The sequence below is a fragment of the Scophthalmus maximus genome, chromosome 5 (assembly GCF_022379125.1).
Source record: "Scophthalmus maximus strain ysfricsl-2021 chromosome 5, ASM2237912v1, whole genome shotgun sequence".
NCBI classification, from domain to species: Eukaryota; Metazoa; Chordata; class Actinopteri; order Pleuronectiformes; family Scophthalmidae; genus Scophthalmus; species Scophthalmus maximus.
The window spans coordinates 24,987,247-25,004,509 of record NC_061519.1 but is presented as its reverse complement, the minus strand read 5'-3'; the positions used below and the strand labels follow the sequence as shown (position 1 = coordinate 25,004,509).

The following is a 17,263-nucleotide window of genomic DNA, read 5'->3' as shown; positions in this document are numbered from 1 at the left end:
GGAGTTTGCATGTTCTCATGCGTGGGTTCTCTCCGGGTTCTCCGGCTTCCTCCCACAGTCCAAAGACATGCAGAATGGGGTCAGGTTCATTGGAGACTCTAACTTGACCGTAGGTGTGAGCTGGGATTGGCTCCAGCCCCCCTTAAATGGATAAAGCAGTAGACGATGCATTACACCTGTACTGGCCTGTTTGACATTGGCTCCGTGTTGGTTAAACGTGAAGTGAATTTTCGTGTCGCGTTACTCATGAGTTTGGCCACAGGATCATAACCAGCGAATATCCGCCCAGGGGCGTAGCACCAAATTCTGGGCCCTATACATGAGCAGTCTCTTTGGGCCCCTTGTAAGCTATGATGCTGATTAATTTATGATGCTGTGTGTGTGTGTGTGTGTGTTCTTATAGTAACTAGCCAGCTATCTCCAACTGTAGCAGGTAGTAAAAGTTACAGTTAGCTAGCCGGCTAGCAATAGCAGCTGTGTCGATCACAGCTAGGAAGCTGCTAGCTAGCGGCTCCAGGCCCCCTTGGGTAGTCTGTCCCCTTTCCCCCCTAGTGCTACGCCCGTGGTGAAACGATTCAAATGACTCGCAGGCTTTTGATTGTCACTGAAAACTCGGTCACAAAAAATGAAGAGTAGCAAGACACAATGTAAAAAATACTCCATTAATGTATAACAATTAAATAAACAGTAAAGGTTTCCCTGTTAAATGGCCCCTGTCTGTGCTTTATCGTTATATAATTTTTAATTATTATTGTTGTTGCATGCATGCATGCATATGTCAGAAGCGTTTTAATGTTATAGCTGCTTGAGTTGGAGCGGTTATCAATATTCATCTTTCATTTCACCAAGTGTTGGATTCTCCAGTCTACTAACAATGTATTTTATAAAATAAAATCACATGTTTGTACATAAAATCATGATGTGAAAAGTAGTTTGCTGTCAAATCAATGTAAAGTAATGGAGTAAAAAGTAATATCATATATACAGAATATAGCAGGTCAATTACTACAAATCTTGATTAATTAAAAAGACCACATTTTCATAGCTTTTGTAGATGCATAAACATTCCATCTATAGCAGGCTTGTTTAAACTCTCCGTTTTGTTAAAGTTTCTTCTATGTTATGCACTTAAAACCACATTAAAGAATCTTGTCACTAAGGTTTTCAAATTTAGTGGAGCAAACATCTCAATATACCAACGTATACATTATTTAAAGGCTCCAGAAAAATAGAAGAACTGGAATAAATGTGTACAGTTAACTTGGACCTCTGGGAGTAAAACAACGTGACTGCAGTTACATGTCATACTCAACCTCAGTAACCCCATAGCACATGTTTGCATGTCTGTCAACACAAAGGCATGTTGTGTGGACAAGCTTTGTTAAAACCAGTTAAAAAATATGTCAAAATCCCATGGGTTGTTTTTTTTAGGATATTGAATTTGCTACGCTGAATTAATGGAAAATGCATGTGAAATGAAATGCAAGAAGAGTGAAAGTTTCCATTTGGTGTGAACTGTCTTTGAATATTTGGATGTTTGCAAACTGTCGCAGTTCAGGAGACATGATTCTTTTTTTTTCTTTGTCATTTTAAGGGAAACGTGAGGAAAACATTATGAACACTGGAGCTATTGTTACACCCAAAAGAGGATGTAAGCGTAGCACTGTGACACAGCTGTCTCTAAGACAAGTATTTTGCTTTGGAAGCTGCAGCTGTGAGACCTCCTCCTCCCGAATAGAAATACATGAGGTCTGACCTCACTCAACAGATGATGGAGGGGGAAAAAACCAAAACCACTAGTGGCCACTCCCTGAAACACGTCGGGATATCCTTTTTCACGCCGGAGTGCTTATAGCTCATCCAAATACCAGTTCTGCTGGGAGCAAATGGGTGCGGTGCGTCTGTGTGGGCTAACAGGGTAGTCTGGTTATTAGAGAGCAACCAGTCCCCAAAGACCACATTGTCTACTAGTTCATTTTAAATGGGTCTGGTACAAAGGAAAGGTTTCACAGTAATATGACCTGGTTTCATACTTAACCTTTTTTTTGTTGTTGTTGGCAACTTTGCTTAAGAATTAAAATACAGAGTGCCTCTTTAACTAATGAGCTGTTTATTTCCGACCCCCCCACCCCATCCTAACTGTGTAAAGGACGCAGTATCCATCTAAGCCTATTAGCTGACAGCTGTGTCTTAGTTATTATAGTCTTGTGGTGTGTAGATTTACTTTCATTGTTAATGCATTAGGCTGCAGGCATGGATTTGTTTGCCGAACACAAAACACATTCATTTGCACCTTCTGTAAAGCCTCATTAGTGTCTGCAAATACAGAAGTAACCATTTGATTTCCATGGTATTCATTTTATTTCCACAATAGGAAAAAAAGCGGAAAAATAAATACATAAAAAGTCTGGAAAAAGTGTTGTCACTTCATCAGGGAGGTTAGAGAGGAAGTTGAAGAGACCCGCAGAGTTCATGGAGTTGGTCGGTGGTGGAAGAGTAATCAATGCTCATTAAACAAAAAAGCAGAGTGCAGAAATAGTCGGTTACAAGCAAGTATTATTTTACATTATTAGTTTATGTATATACTGTACATATTAGCAAACTGGGTCGACAACGTAGAGCTCCCCGCTGGCTCGCTGTGAATCTTCGGGAATTTTTCCTGCTGTATTCTCACATGGGCTCACTCGGACAATTTCACACCTAATAGATCAATGAATGAGCAGTAAAATGTTGTACCATTAATGTGAGTATTTACTGGGTCGGCATGTTCCAGTGTACACTTTGTACTTCAAAAAAATAAACCAGAGAATAACTACAACGCAAAAAGTGAAAGCATCTTTAAGATTTTGAAAACAGTTTTAATGCATTTACAGGTATACATTTTTATTTGTTGTATGCCATTGTGTAGCTGACTTGATTCTGCGAACCCTGATCCAGGAAAGTAAAGGTCGGGTAAGGGATACTTTCTGATTCTCTCAAATAGATCTGCATTGGATTCTTCTTCTTTCTTTTGTTTCCATATCTATGCCACTCACTTTGTTTCTATGTTGCATGATACCTGTTTTTATAGTTTACACCATAAAGACAGCAGCCTAATTTAAAAGTCAAACAGCTCTATTAAAATCTGCTGATGCAGATTCTCCAATGAACCCCCCAAAAAACACAACTAACTCTTCTTTGATCACTGATCTGTATGAAGGTTTCTAATGTCAAACACATCCATGAGAAGATTGGACATTGTCATGGCCCGTCACAGTGCATGTGCCAACAGTAATATTCATTAGGATCTGTGTTTCTGGCTTTGTTACAAATCTGAAATCCAAATACAGACTTCCTTTTAGCTCTGTTTTGGTCTCCCCCACCAGCGCCTGAGAATAATACAGTGGCTTTTAGCTTAACACTATTAGCCACTAATTACCTTTGTTTACAAGCTGTTCAACCCTGGGCAGTTTACTGCAGTTACTTTTTCTTTAATGGCAACAAGGACTGAATAGAGTAAAGAGAGTAGGATATATTGAAGAGAGGATAAAAACCCTGGTCTTTTATTTATTTCCCATTTGGAATCAAATGTGCTGATGCGCTGGATTTTCCAGAATTGGATTTGCCATATGATTGCATGTGTTCACTAAAAAGCCAAATTAGAAAATGAACAAAACAATAATATTGTAACAAAAAAAGACCTTGATACTTGAATTGCTAGTTTCTTGAGGGCAGGGTGAAGTCAAAGTAAATAGTATGAAGGCAGCATACATCAAAGTTTTGTCCTTAAAGGTTAAGAGAAACAGGCAAGGAATAGATGTTGAGATGAACAGAGAAAGAAGAAAAGCCGAAAATGAGACAGGGACCGGAGACAGAGGACATTGGGCCAGTAAAACGGAATATATGCTGGTCGTTGCAGGAATTGTGGTCGGTTTGGGCAACGTGTGGAGATTTCCTTACCTCTGCTACAAGAACGGAGGAGGTGAATCATACAAACTCTGTATTTAGTAAGGACATTGTGGGGTATAGTTCACTGGGGAAAGAAGTACGATTGAGGATTGACAATTGGAGGAAATCCCTCAATTAATGTGACATTTCTGTGTCTCTGTAATCAGGAGCCTTTCTCGTGCCATACGGTCTGTTAGCTGTGTTCTGTGGGATCCCACTGTTCCTGTTGGAGACGACAATGGGTCAGTACACCCAGGAGGGATTCATCACCTGCTGGAGGAAACTGTGTCCACTGGCACAAGGTGAGGTGACGAGCTCAGATAAATGATGAAGTCAGATGCAGTCAGTTACCTATGGTAACAGAGGAGGACTTAGTTGCTATAGGTGACCGGGTTTTTGCAGTCAAGCCTCCTCAGCTCTACAACTCCCTACCTTAAACAATCCTTGTTTTATCATTGTGTTGTTATTGTTTTAATGCTACATTTCAATGCTTTTGTACTGGAATATTTCATTTTCCTGATCTCATTTGCCCAAGTCCTGAACTGTTTTGATTCAGTTTAAACCACATAAAGCACTTTGTAACAGAGTTTGGAAAAGTGCTGAATGAATAAAGTTTATCATTCATTATTATTATAACATTAGAGGAATGTTCCTTTAACATTGTTCTGTGTCAGATACAGGTTTTACAAAAAGAGCCTTGCTGTCAAAACCTGATTTAGAACAATAATGATCACTATTACAAACTGTTTATACAGTAAATATGGAAATTACACCTTTTTCCAAATACTCTAATCTATACATAGGTGCAAATATTAAATACTAAAATCTTAAATGTGAGATGAGATGAGATTCAACTTTATTGTCATTACACATATACAAGTATAGAGTAACGAAATGAGGTTTGGCATCTCACCAGAAGTGCAATAAGCAGATAGTGCAAGAGTCTGTGCTATGTACAAAAGTAATTACAGAATTTACAGATAGGATTAATGGGATGCTATAAATATAAATAAATACTATAAATATAAGTATAAGTGTATTCTACAGATTATAATATACAGATTAAGGTGCAGTGAACATGCTATGCTAGGTAACAGATAATATACAGAATATACAGAATATGGACAAATGTACAGGTCGATAACTTATTGAGGTGATATGAACATACTATACAGATGTAGTTGCAGTGGACAATAATACAGGTGGATGAGAGATGTATGTGTGTGTGACCAGGAGGAGTGGTGGGGGGATGATGGGTGTGAGGAGATATGCAGGGGCAGGGGGGTCAGCGGGGGGCAGAGTTCGGAAGGGAGACAGAGTTCAGAGTTCGGGGGGCAGAGTTCAATAGAGAAATAGCTCTGGGGAAAAAGCTGTTCTTCAGTCTGCTGGTTCTGGTCCGAAGGCTTCTGTAGCGCCTACCAGAGGGCAAGAGGACAAACAGTTCGTGGGCAGGGTGGGAGGGGTCTTTAAGGATGCTGCGGGCTCGACGCAGACAGCGTTTCCTCTGGACGTCCTCAATGGCGGGAAGTGGACACCTTGTGATGCGCTGGGCAGTTTTTACCACCCGCTGTATCGCCTTACGGTCTGCGACAGAGCAGTTTCCGTACCAGACTGTGACACAGCTGGTCAGGATGCTCTCGATCACACAGCGGTAGAAGTTAGTCAGTACAGCTGAAGACAGGTGGTGTCTCTTCAGTGTCCTCAGGAAAAATAGGCGTTGGTGGGCCTTCTTAACCAGACTGGAGGTGTTAGTGGACCAGGAGAGGTCCTCTGTGATGTGGGTCCCCAGGAACTTGAAGCTGGAGACATGTATTGGTGATTTGTTATGTTTGTTATATTATGTTTCCTTTCTGTATTTTAGGAATAGGATATGGGCATTTCATGATGAAACGCTATGACCCCAGCTACATAATAATCCAAGTGTGGACTCTCCTCTACCTGGCTTTCTCATTCACATCCCAGCTTCCCTGGGCCAGCTGTGACAACACCTGGAATACAGGTAAATGTAAAACTATGGAATTTATGTTATAGAAGGGTTATATATGGTTATAAAACCAGGGCATGACAATAGCCAAAGTGAGATTAGATGAATCCATGTAGTGTGTGGAAACAGTAATAAGTAAGGACATATTGTTGAGACAAATATTAATCAATAAATCAAGACAGAGGGATGCAAAATGGTGTTGCACATATTACCCTGTTGTTCTGTCGGGTTCAGCAGTGCCAGAATGACTGGAAATGATTAAATACTCAATGAATCAGTCAAATTCACCAGTCGCACAAAAAAGGCAAATAGTAGAGGCAGGTTTTTCCTTGCTAGACCAGCTCAGTCATTTGATTATTAGTCAATTACAAAGATTTGCATTTTATGTTGTATTCATTCGCCATTTGCGAAAAACTCACACATGATTTCTGCACCGACAGTTGCACTGTGCATCCGCAAACTGATCAGGAGATTCACCATTTTCTGAGTAATTCCTCAAAATCATCATCTTTGTGTTTCCTATATCAGTCAACTGTGTAGGTCTTTCTTCACCAAATGTGACCGCAAATCACAAACATGTTGACCAACACCACTTCCGCTGCAACTGAGTTCCGGGAGTGAGTCCAAATTCGTTTTCTCAATGCATTAAAGATTACTGCATATGGTGACCAAGTTAAAACATCTATAGAGCTTACTCTGTACTGGACATGACTTTTGTCTTTTGTCTGGTTGTAGGGACCAAAAAAGACCAAAAAGTGTCTCCTTAACTCAGGCGGCGGGTTCTGGGCATGTCTCGAGGCATTGAGGAGCTGGGAAGTGTGAGATGGGATCTGGCCTTGACTCTCCTGGCCTGCTGGGTGTTTTGCTACTTCAGTATCTGGAAAAGTGTCAGATCAACAGGAAAGGTCAGTGGAAATATTTCATATAAAATCTTACACTTATTAATTATCTTCATTAATTCTGTGTTTTTTTTATTTAAAGGTAGCATACTTCACTGCCACTTTCCCTACATGGTGCTCCTGGTTCTGCTCATGAACCTTTGCGTAGCTTGAGATCCTCAGACAGAGGTCTTCTCAATGATCCCAGAGGCCAGGTTAAAAGCCTTTGCAGTCAGGGCCCCAAATCTCTGGAAAAACTTCCCCAAGGAAATCATAGATATTTTTTTTTTTTTTTTTAACTCAAATCAAACTTTCTTAAAATGTACTTCTACTGGAAATCCTTTCCTGATTTTAGGTGAGTTTGTTTATTCGTACAATTTTAAATAAATACTATCCAAAATGCTTCTTTCTTGTCAACGTCCAATTCAAAGGTCCAGGTTTTGGCGTTCATTGCTTAACCCGAGGCTACAGCCATGATGCCTTGGCCACAGTTCTGGAGTGTCTGCTTTTTCCTGATGCTCTTTTTACTCAGTGTTGACACTCATGTAAGTCACTTTGCTGATAATAATGATAATGATTACAACCGGTCGCTTTGGGGCCACGAAAATGTCATTAGCTCTGTTTTGTCTCCAGTTTGTCACAGTCGAGTGTTTTGTCACATCGATGAGCGACTTGTTTCCAACCAGCTTGCGTGCACCAGGAAGGTCTGAAGTCTTTGTTCTTCTCGTCTGTTCGTTCTTCTTCCTCGCACATCTGACCTTGGTAACTGAGGTCAACAAATGGAATCACCCTCAAGCTACTTTCAATAAATGTTTCTCAAACTACTTCACTGACTCATATCTCGTCTCTTCCTGCTGTAGGGAGGGATTTACGTGTTCCGGCTCATCGATTATTATGGTTGTACCCAAGTTTGTCGTTATTTCATGATTCTATGTGTGTCTGGCTCTGGCCTGGAGTTTGGGTGAGCAAATAACATTCATCTCATTTCCATGATATGCTCTGAGTATTTGAAGAGCATGAATATAGTGAATGCATGATTTTTATTGCCAGTAAATAGTTACAAGATCTATTTACTGGTTCCCTGAACCTTTCCATTCCACCCTTTGCCTGAATGTTCCAGAACTTTTCCTGCTGTTGTGAATGGTGACTGACTCGGAAAAATCTCCTGCTGCTTTCTTCATATGTGAACAGCAAACTCTGGGAAAATTTTGGTCTGAAAACAGCAATACAATATTTTTCTGAATAACTACGGCTATTTGAAAGGGTCTATGTTCTTACACATTTCTAAATTCAACTCTTTATCCTGTTTCTCCCCCTTGAAACCATAATTCTACGAACCTTGACAGATTTCTTTTATCCTGTACCTGGTTGGTTACACTCACCTCAAGATTAATGACTGGTACATCTACCCTGACTGGGCGTACGCACTGGGATGGACCATGACTTTCTCCTCAGTTCTCATGGTGCCACTGTGGGCGGTCGGACAGATGTGTGTGACACCAGGAACCTTCAGACAGGTGAGTGTTAAGACTAACCCTAACCCAAATTGTCAAATGACATTGTCTGTAACCTTTTTTGTTATGCTTAAGAATGAAAATACTGAGTGACTCATTAACTAATGAGCTGTTCATTTCCGACCCCCCCCCCCCCACCCCAACCAGCCCCATCCTAACTGTGTACTAAATGGCTCAGCATCCATCTTAGACTATTAGCCTATTATTCTAACCCCAGCGCCGCCTTCGACACCGTTAACCACACCAGACTCCACAGTCACCTGCAATCATAATTAGCATAATTGACTCCTCACTTTCCTGGTTCAAATCCTACCTCTGGGACAGGTTTCACAACATTTCCATCGATAACGGCCAATCCTATTCCACCCCAGTTACACACGGTGTCCCCCAAGGTCCGGTGCTTGGTCCCCTTCTGTTCATTCTGTACATGCTAGCCCTTGGTCACATCATACGCCATCACGGACTACAATTTCACTGCTACGCCATGATGTGTTTTTGGCTTTGTTACAAATCCGCAAACCAAATGCTGACTTCCTTTTAGCTCTGTTTTGGTCTCCACCACCAGCCTCTGAGAATAATAACTTCACAGTAGCTTATGGCTGAAATACTATTAGCCACTAATTAACTTTGTCTACAAGCTGTTCAACCCTGAACCAGTACTTTTTCTTTAATAGTAAAGAAAGTAGCACATTGAAGAGAGGATAAAAACCCTGGTCTGTCATTTATTTCCCATTTGGAATCAAATGAGCTGATGCGCTGGATTTGCTGGAATTGGATTTGCCATATGATTGCATGTGTTCACAAAAAAGCCAAATTACAAAAGGAACACAACAATGGTATTGTAATAAACATCAGTCCTTAAAACTGGAGTTGCTAGTTTTGTAATTTGGGTATAATGCCAGCTTGAGGGCAGGGCGAAGTCACATATTCTTCAAATAAAAGCAGCAAAGGTCAAAGTTTTATCACAGGGGATTAAAAGAAACGGGCAAGGAATAGATGTTAAGATGAACAGAGAAAGAAGAAATGCCGAAAATGAGACGGGGACCGGAGACAGAGGACATTGGGCCAGTAAAACGGAATATATTCTGGTCTTGGCAGGAAATGTGGTCGGTTTGGGCAACGTGTGGAGATTTCCTTACCTCTGCTACAAGAACGGAGGAGGTGAATCATACAAACTCTGTATTTAGTAAGGATATTATGGGGTATAGTTCACAAGGGAAAGAAGTACGATTGAGGATTGACAATTGGAGGAAATCCCTCAATTAATGTGACATTTCTGTGTCTCTGTAATCAGGAGCCTTTCTCGTGCCATACGGTCTGTTAGCTGTGTTCTGTGGGATCCCACTGTTCCTGTTGGAGACGGCAATGGGTCAGTACACCCAGGAGGGATTCATCACCTGCTGGAGGAAACTGTGTCCACTGGCACAAGGTGAGGTGACGAGCTCAGATAAATGATGAAGTCAGATGCAGTCAGTTACCTATGGTAACAGAGGAGGACTTAGTTACTATAGGTGATTGGGTTTTTGCAGTCAAGGCTCCTCAGCTCTAGAACTCCCTACCTTAAACAATCCTTGTATCAATCCTAATACACCTTTTTAATCATTGTATTCTTATTTTTTTAATGCTGTTTTTCAATGTTTTAGCACTGCATTATTTTGTTCCCTGATCTTGCATTTAAAAAAACTGTTGTATGAAGAAGTTCATTAATATAAAGAGGAACATAGAGGAATATTCTTTTAACATTGTTCTGTCAACTACAGGTTTTACAAAAAGAGCCTTGCTGTCAAAACATTTGACTTAGAACAATAATGATCACCATTACAAACTGTCGTTTATACAGTAGAAATTACACCTGTTTCCAATTATCCTAATCTATTTTATACATAGGTGCAAATATTTAATACTAAAATCTGAAATGTATTGTTGATTTGTCATGTTTATACTTACTCTTTGAAACTCAACTAGCTCTGACAACTTGACTCAACTAAATATCTGACAGATGTTTTTTCCTGTTCTGTATTTTAGGAATAGGATATGGGCATTTCATGATGAAACTCTATGATTCCAGCTACATAATAATCCAAGTGTGGACTCTCCTCTACCTGGCTTTCTCATTCACATCCCAGCTTCCCTGGGCCAGCTGTGACAACACCTGGAATACAGGTAAATGTAAAACTATGGATTTTACATCATAAAAAGGTTACAAACGGTTACAAAAAACAGGGAATGAGATTAGCCAAAGTGAAATTAGATGAATTCATGTAATTTGTTGCACAGTAATAAGTAAGGACATATTGTTGAGACAAAAATTAATAAACAAATGAAGACAGAGGGATGCAAAATGGGGCTGCAGATTCTGTAGCTGTCGGCAAGTTGTGGGGGAAGGGACAGATACACAGGAAATAAATTACAATAAATAAATATATTAAATTTTAAACTAATAGTCAAATTCACCAGTCGCACAAAAGTTTTTACTTGCTAATCCAATGACAGCTTGTGTATATGATTGTCAGTTAATTACAAAAACTTGCTAAAAATTCACACAAGATTTGTGCATTGACAGTTAAAACTATCTTAAGATGCACTGGGCTGAGATTCACCATGTAACTGCAGACATTTTCTGTGTTTGCAATATCAGTCAACTGTGTGGTTCTTTCTTCACCTAATGTGACTGCAAATCACACCACGTTGACCAACACCACTTCTGCTGCAACTGAGTTCTGGGAGTGAGTCCAAATTCAATTCTTTAAATTCCTTTTCTCTATGCATTAAAGATTACTGCATATGGTGACCGGTTGCAGTGAGAAAAAAAACATCGTAACACAAAAGATTTCTCCTTAACTCAGGCGGCGGGTTCTGGGCATGTCTCGAGGCATTGAGGAGCTGGGAAGTGTGAGATGGGATCTGGCCTTGACTCTTCTGGCCTGCTGGGTGTTTTGCTACTTCAGTATCTGGAAAAATGTCAGATCAACAGGAAAGGTCAGTGGAAATATTTTATATAAACCCTTACACTTATTAATAATCTCTATTAATTCAGTTTTTTTTTTAAATTTAAAGGTAGCATACTTCACTGCCACTTTCCCCTACGTGATGCTCCTGGTACTGCTCATCAGGGGGCTGACTTTACCTGGAGCATGGGAAGGAATCTACTTTTACCTGTATCCTGACTTTAAACATTTAGCTAATCTTGAGGTATTTTACCTGTGCAAGTAAAGTCACACAAAGTATGACTTAAAAATTTAATCTGAAGTCTGAATCTGAGGACCAAAAATTCCCATTTTGATCTGCTAAAGAAATGTGCAATACTTCTTTTACTGCAGTATGCAATACTCTGTATATAATATATATATGTATGTCACATGACAGGTCTGGTTAGAAGCAGGATCTCAGATATGCTTCTCCTACAGTCTGGCTACAGGAACCATAAAAGTTTTGGGCAGCTATAATAAGTACAAAAACAACTGTTACAAGTAAGTATAGAGTACAAAACACAATTACTTTGAGGGGGTTCTTCACATCTACGAACTGTTAAAGGGGCAGTAAGCAATTCTAAAGCAATACACGTTTTGGAAAAATCTGCGAATATTATAATAATTATATAAAATCACAACAACATCAAAGAGAGAAACAAGTGTTCTCCAGAATAGCTTACTGCCCCTTAAAAGGACACAACAAAAATAACGAGAACAATACACTTTATAATGTACTAAACAACAATATATTTAAAAAAATACCTGTATATCATATTATATACTAATATGATGTACTAATGTAAAGGTGGTTTGTGTTTCTCTGGCCTACAGAGATTGCTTCTGGCTTTGTCTGCTGAACAGCGGCACCAGTTTTCTTGCTGGATTTGTCGTCTTCTCTGTTCTTGGATTCATGGCTCAGAAACAGGGCGTTCCTGTCGACTCTGTAGCCGAGGCAGGTAAATGCAAAGATTTGACATGAAATGTATTACACATGATATGACATTACACATTACACCTGTCTGACCTGTTACCCATGAGTTGGGCCACAGGATCATTTGTGTTTCTGCGTGCGAGTGATGCGAGTAAACATCGGGAGAATCTCAACGCGAATTGGCTTTCATGACATCGCATCATGCAAATTTTTTCACTTGACTTCAAATATTTCACGTGCGTGCGATATTTGTGTCGTCCGAAGATTTTGTTGATCACCTGTAAGGCCCTTCATTGGCCCGGCTCCCACGTACAGACTACCCAGGGCCCAGGGGTGGAGGGGCCCCTGAAAGCCTGGAATTAGTGTTTTCTAAAGAATTAGTATCATAACATAGAAAAAAAAATTGAATACATTGGTTGAGAGACTGAACTATGTATTTCAAAAAATAGTCGAGGTTCTCTGAGGCCCTCCCACCCCTTACAAAAGGCGCTAAATGGTTTAGTGCGCTGTCCCGACTCAGCATGAGCTAATCTACTGACCAGTGACTTTGTCAAGTCTTCCCCAAGGAAAGTAAAGTAGTGGTCCCAGAAGAGAAAACAGAAAAAAGAAAGAGGAAAACAACTGTTACTTAATTTCTTTCAAAAGAAAGGTGGCTAGCTGTTGGCAAACTCCTACTACGACAGCCAGCTAGCAGCTACCAGCTGCCAGTGATCGACACAGCTGCTATTGCTAGCTAGCTAATTGTAACTTTTACTACCTGAATACAGTAGGAGTTAGCTAGCTAATTACTAACAGAACACACAGTATCGTAAATGAATCAGCATCATGGCTGTGGGGGCCCACAGAGACCTATAGGGCCTCTACACTCTTCCCCTTGGCCGCATCATCAGCCAGCATGGAATATCATTCCATTGTTACACTGATGACACACTCTGTACATAAAAACCGACCCTATCTCATCTGCAGCGTCACTGTCATCGTCATCATCCTCACTTGGCTCCTGCCTTGAGGAGATAAAGGCGTGGATGACAGAAAACTTCCTACAGCTTAATAGTTCCTAAACAGAAGCTATTTTAGTTGGTACTGTCATCAACAGTCACCAACTTGGGTGTAACATTTGACCCTCATCTTACATTTGACACCCACATTAAACATCTGTGCAAGACCTCCTTCTATCACCTCAGGAACATTGCCAAACTCCGTCCCACACTCTGTCTGTCAGATGCCGAGAAACTTGTCAACGCCTTTGTCTCCTCAAGGCTGGACTACTGCAACGCTCTCCTCCTCGGGACTCCTGGCAAGAGCATTCAAAAGCTTCAATACGTCCAAAACAGCGCCGCTAGGATCCTGGTGAGGATACGAAAATATGACCACATCACACCCGTCCTTCACTCACTCCACTGACTTCCTGTCTCATTCAGGATTGATTACAAAATCTCCCTACTCACCTATCAGTGCATCCACGGCAATGCCCCTCCCTACCTCAAAGATCTACTCTCACCACAAACCTCCTCACCCATCCTCCGCTCGGGAAACAAAACCTTCACCCTTCAGCCCTCCAGGACCAGGCTGCGCACCATGGGGGATCGAGCCTTCGCCTGTGGACTTCCCTTCCAGACCACCTGAGGGCTCCACAAAGCACTCTCTCTTTTAAGAAGGGCCTAAAAACCCTCCTGATTATGTTTTAGATCTTCTAATCCTGTATGAACCTTTGCGTAGCTTGAGATCCTCAGACAGAGGTCTTCTCAATGATCCCAGAGGCCAGGTTAAAAGCCTTTGCAGTCAGGGCCCCAAATTTCTGGAACAACTTTCCCAAAGAAATCGTAAAAATGTTTTGGTTTTTTTAAACTCAAATCAGACTTTCTTAAAATGTACTTCTACTGGAAATCCTTTCCTGATTTCATCTGAGTTTGTTTATTTTAACAATTTTAAATAAATGCTTACCAAATGCCTCTTTCTTGTCAACGTCCAATTCAAAGGTCCAGGTTTGGCGTTCATTGCTTACCCCGAGGCTACAGCCATGATGCCTTGGCCACAGTTCTGGAGTGTCTGCTTTTTCCTGATGCTCTTTTTACTCAGTGTTGACACTCATGTAAGTCACTTTGCTGATAATAATGAAAATGATTACAACCGGTCGCTTTGGGGCCAAAAAAATGTCATTAGCTCTGTTTTGTCTCCAGTTTGTCACAGTCGAGTGTTTTGTCACATCGATGAGCGACTTGTTTCCGACCAGCTTGCGTGCACCAGGAAGGTCTGAAGTCTTTGTTCTTCTCGTCTGTTCGTTCTTCTTCCTCGCACATCTGACCTTGGTTACTGAGGTCAACAAATGGAATCACCCTCAAGCTACTTTCAATAAATGTTTGCCGAACTACTTCACTGACTCATATCTCGTCTCCTCCTGCTGTAGGGAGGGATTTACGTGTTCCAGCTCATTGATTATTATGGTTGTACCCGAGTTTGTCATTATTCCATGATTCTATCTGAGTGTCTGGCTCTGGCCTGGAGTTTTGGTGAGCAAATAAAATTCATCTCATTTCCATGATATGCTCTGAGTATTTGTAGAGCATGAATATAGTGTATGCATGATTTTTATTGCCAGTAAATAGTTACGAGGTTATGCTTTGTTCATATCATATCATCGTTTTGAGTTTTTTGGTTTGTATGGTCAGAATGTAACCAACGATTTTAATCAAATTGTTTTTTTCTGCAACATAATTCCCAAAACTTGATTTGACTTGAAAACGTCAAATCTTTTTAGGCTCTGATCGTGTTATTAACGTCATCGAGGACATGACAGGACAGAGACCATCGTTTTTCTTCCATCTGTGCTGGAAATACATCAACCCTCTGCTGTCACTGGTGAGCCGCACAAGTTTTTAACTCTAATTCGAAAACTAAGAGACGACAGCGATGCCAACGGGTCGGTTTGGCCGTATATGAGCGCTGCGATGCCGAAAGTGATCCCTCGGCAGAGCGATGGAGTCGTGTTGCCAAACTTCTAAAGATATAAAACCTTTTATGCTGTGGCATTGTCCAGCAAGAGTGGACTATTCCTGCTTTTCTGTAATTTGGCACTAATGCTAAGCTACTTTTTCTGGAGCGGCTGTAGGCTGTATGTGAAAACGCATGCACATGTTGCTCCAGACATTTCCCTGAACCTTTCCATTCCACCCTTTGCCTGAATGTTCCAGAACTTTTCCTGCTGTTGTGAATGGTGACTGACTCGGAAAAATCTCCTGCTGCTTTCTTCATATGTGAACAGCAAACTGCGGGAAAAATTTCGGGACGTCATTTTCTGAACATTTTCCAGAGTTCATGTCTGAAAACAGCAATACAATATTTGTTCTGAATAACTACGGCTATTTGAAAGGGTCTATGTTCTTACACATTTCTAAATTCAACTCTTTATCCTGTTTCTCCCCCTTAAAACCATAATCCTACAAACCTTGACAGATTTCCTTTATCCTGTACCTGGTTGGTTACACTCACCTCAAGATTAATGACTGGTACATCTACCCTGACTGGGCGTACGCACTGGGATGGACCATGACTTTCTCCTCAGTTCTCATGGTGCCACTGTGGGCGGTCGGACAGATGTGTGTGACACCAGGAACCTTCAGACAGGTGAGTGTTAAGACAAAAGTTTTTTCTCAGCTTTTGAAGCCTTAAAAAGAACTTATCTTAAAAATCTATGGCCACCCGCCAATGGGTGCTCTGCAAGATCATAGAGCAGCTAAAGCTGATGGATCTACTTTGGACACTTGAGTGTTTTTGGAGTTTATCTTTTGAAATGGTGTGAAAATAAATAAGAGTCTGGCTTTTACACTGTGTTGGCCAACGGGGTCACATTTAGTGGTGGGGGTAGTCAGGCCTTATGTACTGCATGTTGTTTCAAAGGCCCTTGCTCATCCTGAGCCTTGCTGCGTTCCAGCGTTTGTACATCCTTTGTCGTCCTGCTGAAGATCCAGCCGGGCAGAGAAGAAAAATGGGAGAGGAGGGGACGACTGTGGCGTTGAGGACGTCTGCAGAGACAGCTTAATATTACCTTTAAAAGTCTCCTTAACTAATACACTTCAAACATTAGGTCAGTCGGTTTATAGCTAAGGGATATCAAGAGGGAAAGTAGATAAGATTGATTCAATGTACTGTCTGTACATGTATACGCATGAAGATTAAAGAAAAGAAAATCATCCAATTGTCTTAAAGCTTCATTTATTGATTCATATTTTTTTTGTTGGAATCTCTCTCTGTCTGAAATATCCATGAATGGTTGTACTGCGATATATCTCAAATAAACTTTGTGTGCCAAACCATCAGATATGTAAATTCACAAACTCCGACAGACTTACGTATTAACGTATAGTAAATTAGGAATGTGTAAATTCAGTCCCCTTGGAACATATTTTAATATTTTACGACCTGGCGTTCATATCACACTAGCAATGTCCCGCCCAGGTTTGTTGGTTCAATAACGCTGCTGATAGCTCGCCGCCCCCTTTTTTGGTTAAGTGTCATTTTGAAAGGGTCTGTGAATCAAACGTGTGCTTTTCGGCATTTGTGTTAAGAGTTTGTGGTATTCTAAAATTTCGACCCCTTTTGACACCTTTTGTTAGCTGCAGACAAATATCGGTTTCAATTATCGGTTAACGGCCTTTATCGTAAAAATCGGTATCGGTATCGTCCCTGAAGAAGCCATATCGGTCGACCCCTACCGAAATCCTCCCCTGTCCCAGTCTTAGGATGGATTCATCCTCCGTGAGAGCCACCCCACCCCGAACCCCGACTCCGTGACGCTCTGTCATTGGCCTTTGCCGATTATAATGTGCACCACAAGACATCCTCACCCAAAGCCCAGATTCGAACCAACCGCGTGCCTTCAGACCCCTTCATTTCGAAGATAACTGACAGTCAAAACATTGGCTGGAAAACACACAAGGCCCCGGTTACAGAAACCTTGCTGAGGATAAGGCGGAGAAAACATCCCCCAACCAACAGTCTCAGTGAGCAGTGGAGATCATTTCCTGACACAGGGGAGGGTGATGAGCCAGTCACACAAA

At 41.0% G+C, this 17,263-nt stretch overlaps 1 protein-coding gene and 1 pseudogene across 4 annotated transcripts; both read left to right on the top strand.

Annotated features, from left to right (window-relative positions):
- The first annotated feature begins 40 nt into the window (after positions 1-40).
- LOC118310591 lies at positions 41-6,532 on the top strand (annotated as a pseudogene).
- A 148-nt stretch (positions 6,533-6,680) lies between these two features.
- On the top strand, positions 6,681-16,392 carry LOC118310586 (sodium- and chloride-dependent betaine transporter-like). 4 transcript variants are annotated; one of them, XM_035633638.2, is made up of 17 exons: positions 6,681-6,816; positions 7,221-7,334; positions 7,423-7,551; positions 7,650-8,306; positions 9,598-9,732; positions 10,329-10,466; positions 10,942-11,029; positions 11,150-11,282; positions 11,361-11,495; positions 11,670-11,773; positions 12,107-12,231; positions 14,186-14,298; positions 14,387-14,524; positions 14,614-14,716; positions 14,965-15,065; positions 15,660-15,830; positions 16,138-16,392. In XM_035633638.2, the coding sequence occupies exons 4-17, from the start codon at positions 8,222-8,224 to the stop codon at positions 16,243-16,245; spliced, it is 1,677 nt and encodes a 558-aa protein (XP_035489531.2). In that variant the 5' UTR covers positions 6,681-6,816; positions 7,221-7,334; positions 7,423-7,551; positions 7,650-8,221; the 3' UTR covers positions 16,246-16,392. The 4 variants fall into 4 exon arrangements, with proteins under 4 accessions (XP_035489531.2, XP_047188242.1, XP_035489530.2 ...); XM_047332286.1 differs by having other exon boundaries at positions 7,423-7,560; XM_035633637.2 differs by lacking the exons at positions 6,681-6,816; positions 7,221-7,334; positions 7,423-7,551; positions 7,650-8,306 and adding an exon at positions 9,285-9,464.
- Positions 16,393-17,263: the final 871 nt, after the last annotated feature.

Coding starts and splice junctions, on each gene's coding strand:
- LOC118310586 (XM_035633637.2), top strand. CDS start 9,308: ATGAACAGAGAAAGAAGAAATGCCGAAAATGAGACGGGGACCGGAGAC. Junction 11,496..11,669: donor AACATTTAGCTAATCTTGAG/GTATTTTACCTG, acceptor GTCACATGACAG/GTCTGGTTAGAAGCAGGATC. Junction 15,066..15,659: donor TCAACCCTCTGCTGTCACTG/GTGAGCCGCACA, acceptor AAACCTTGACAG/ATTTCCTTTATCCTGTACCT.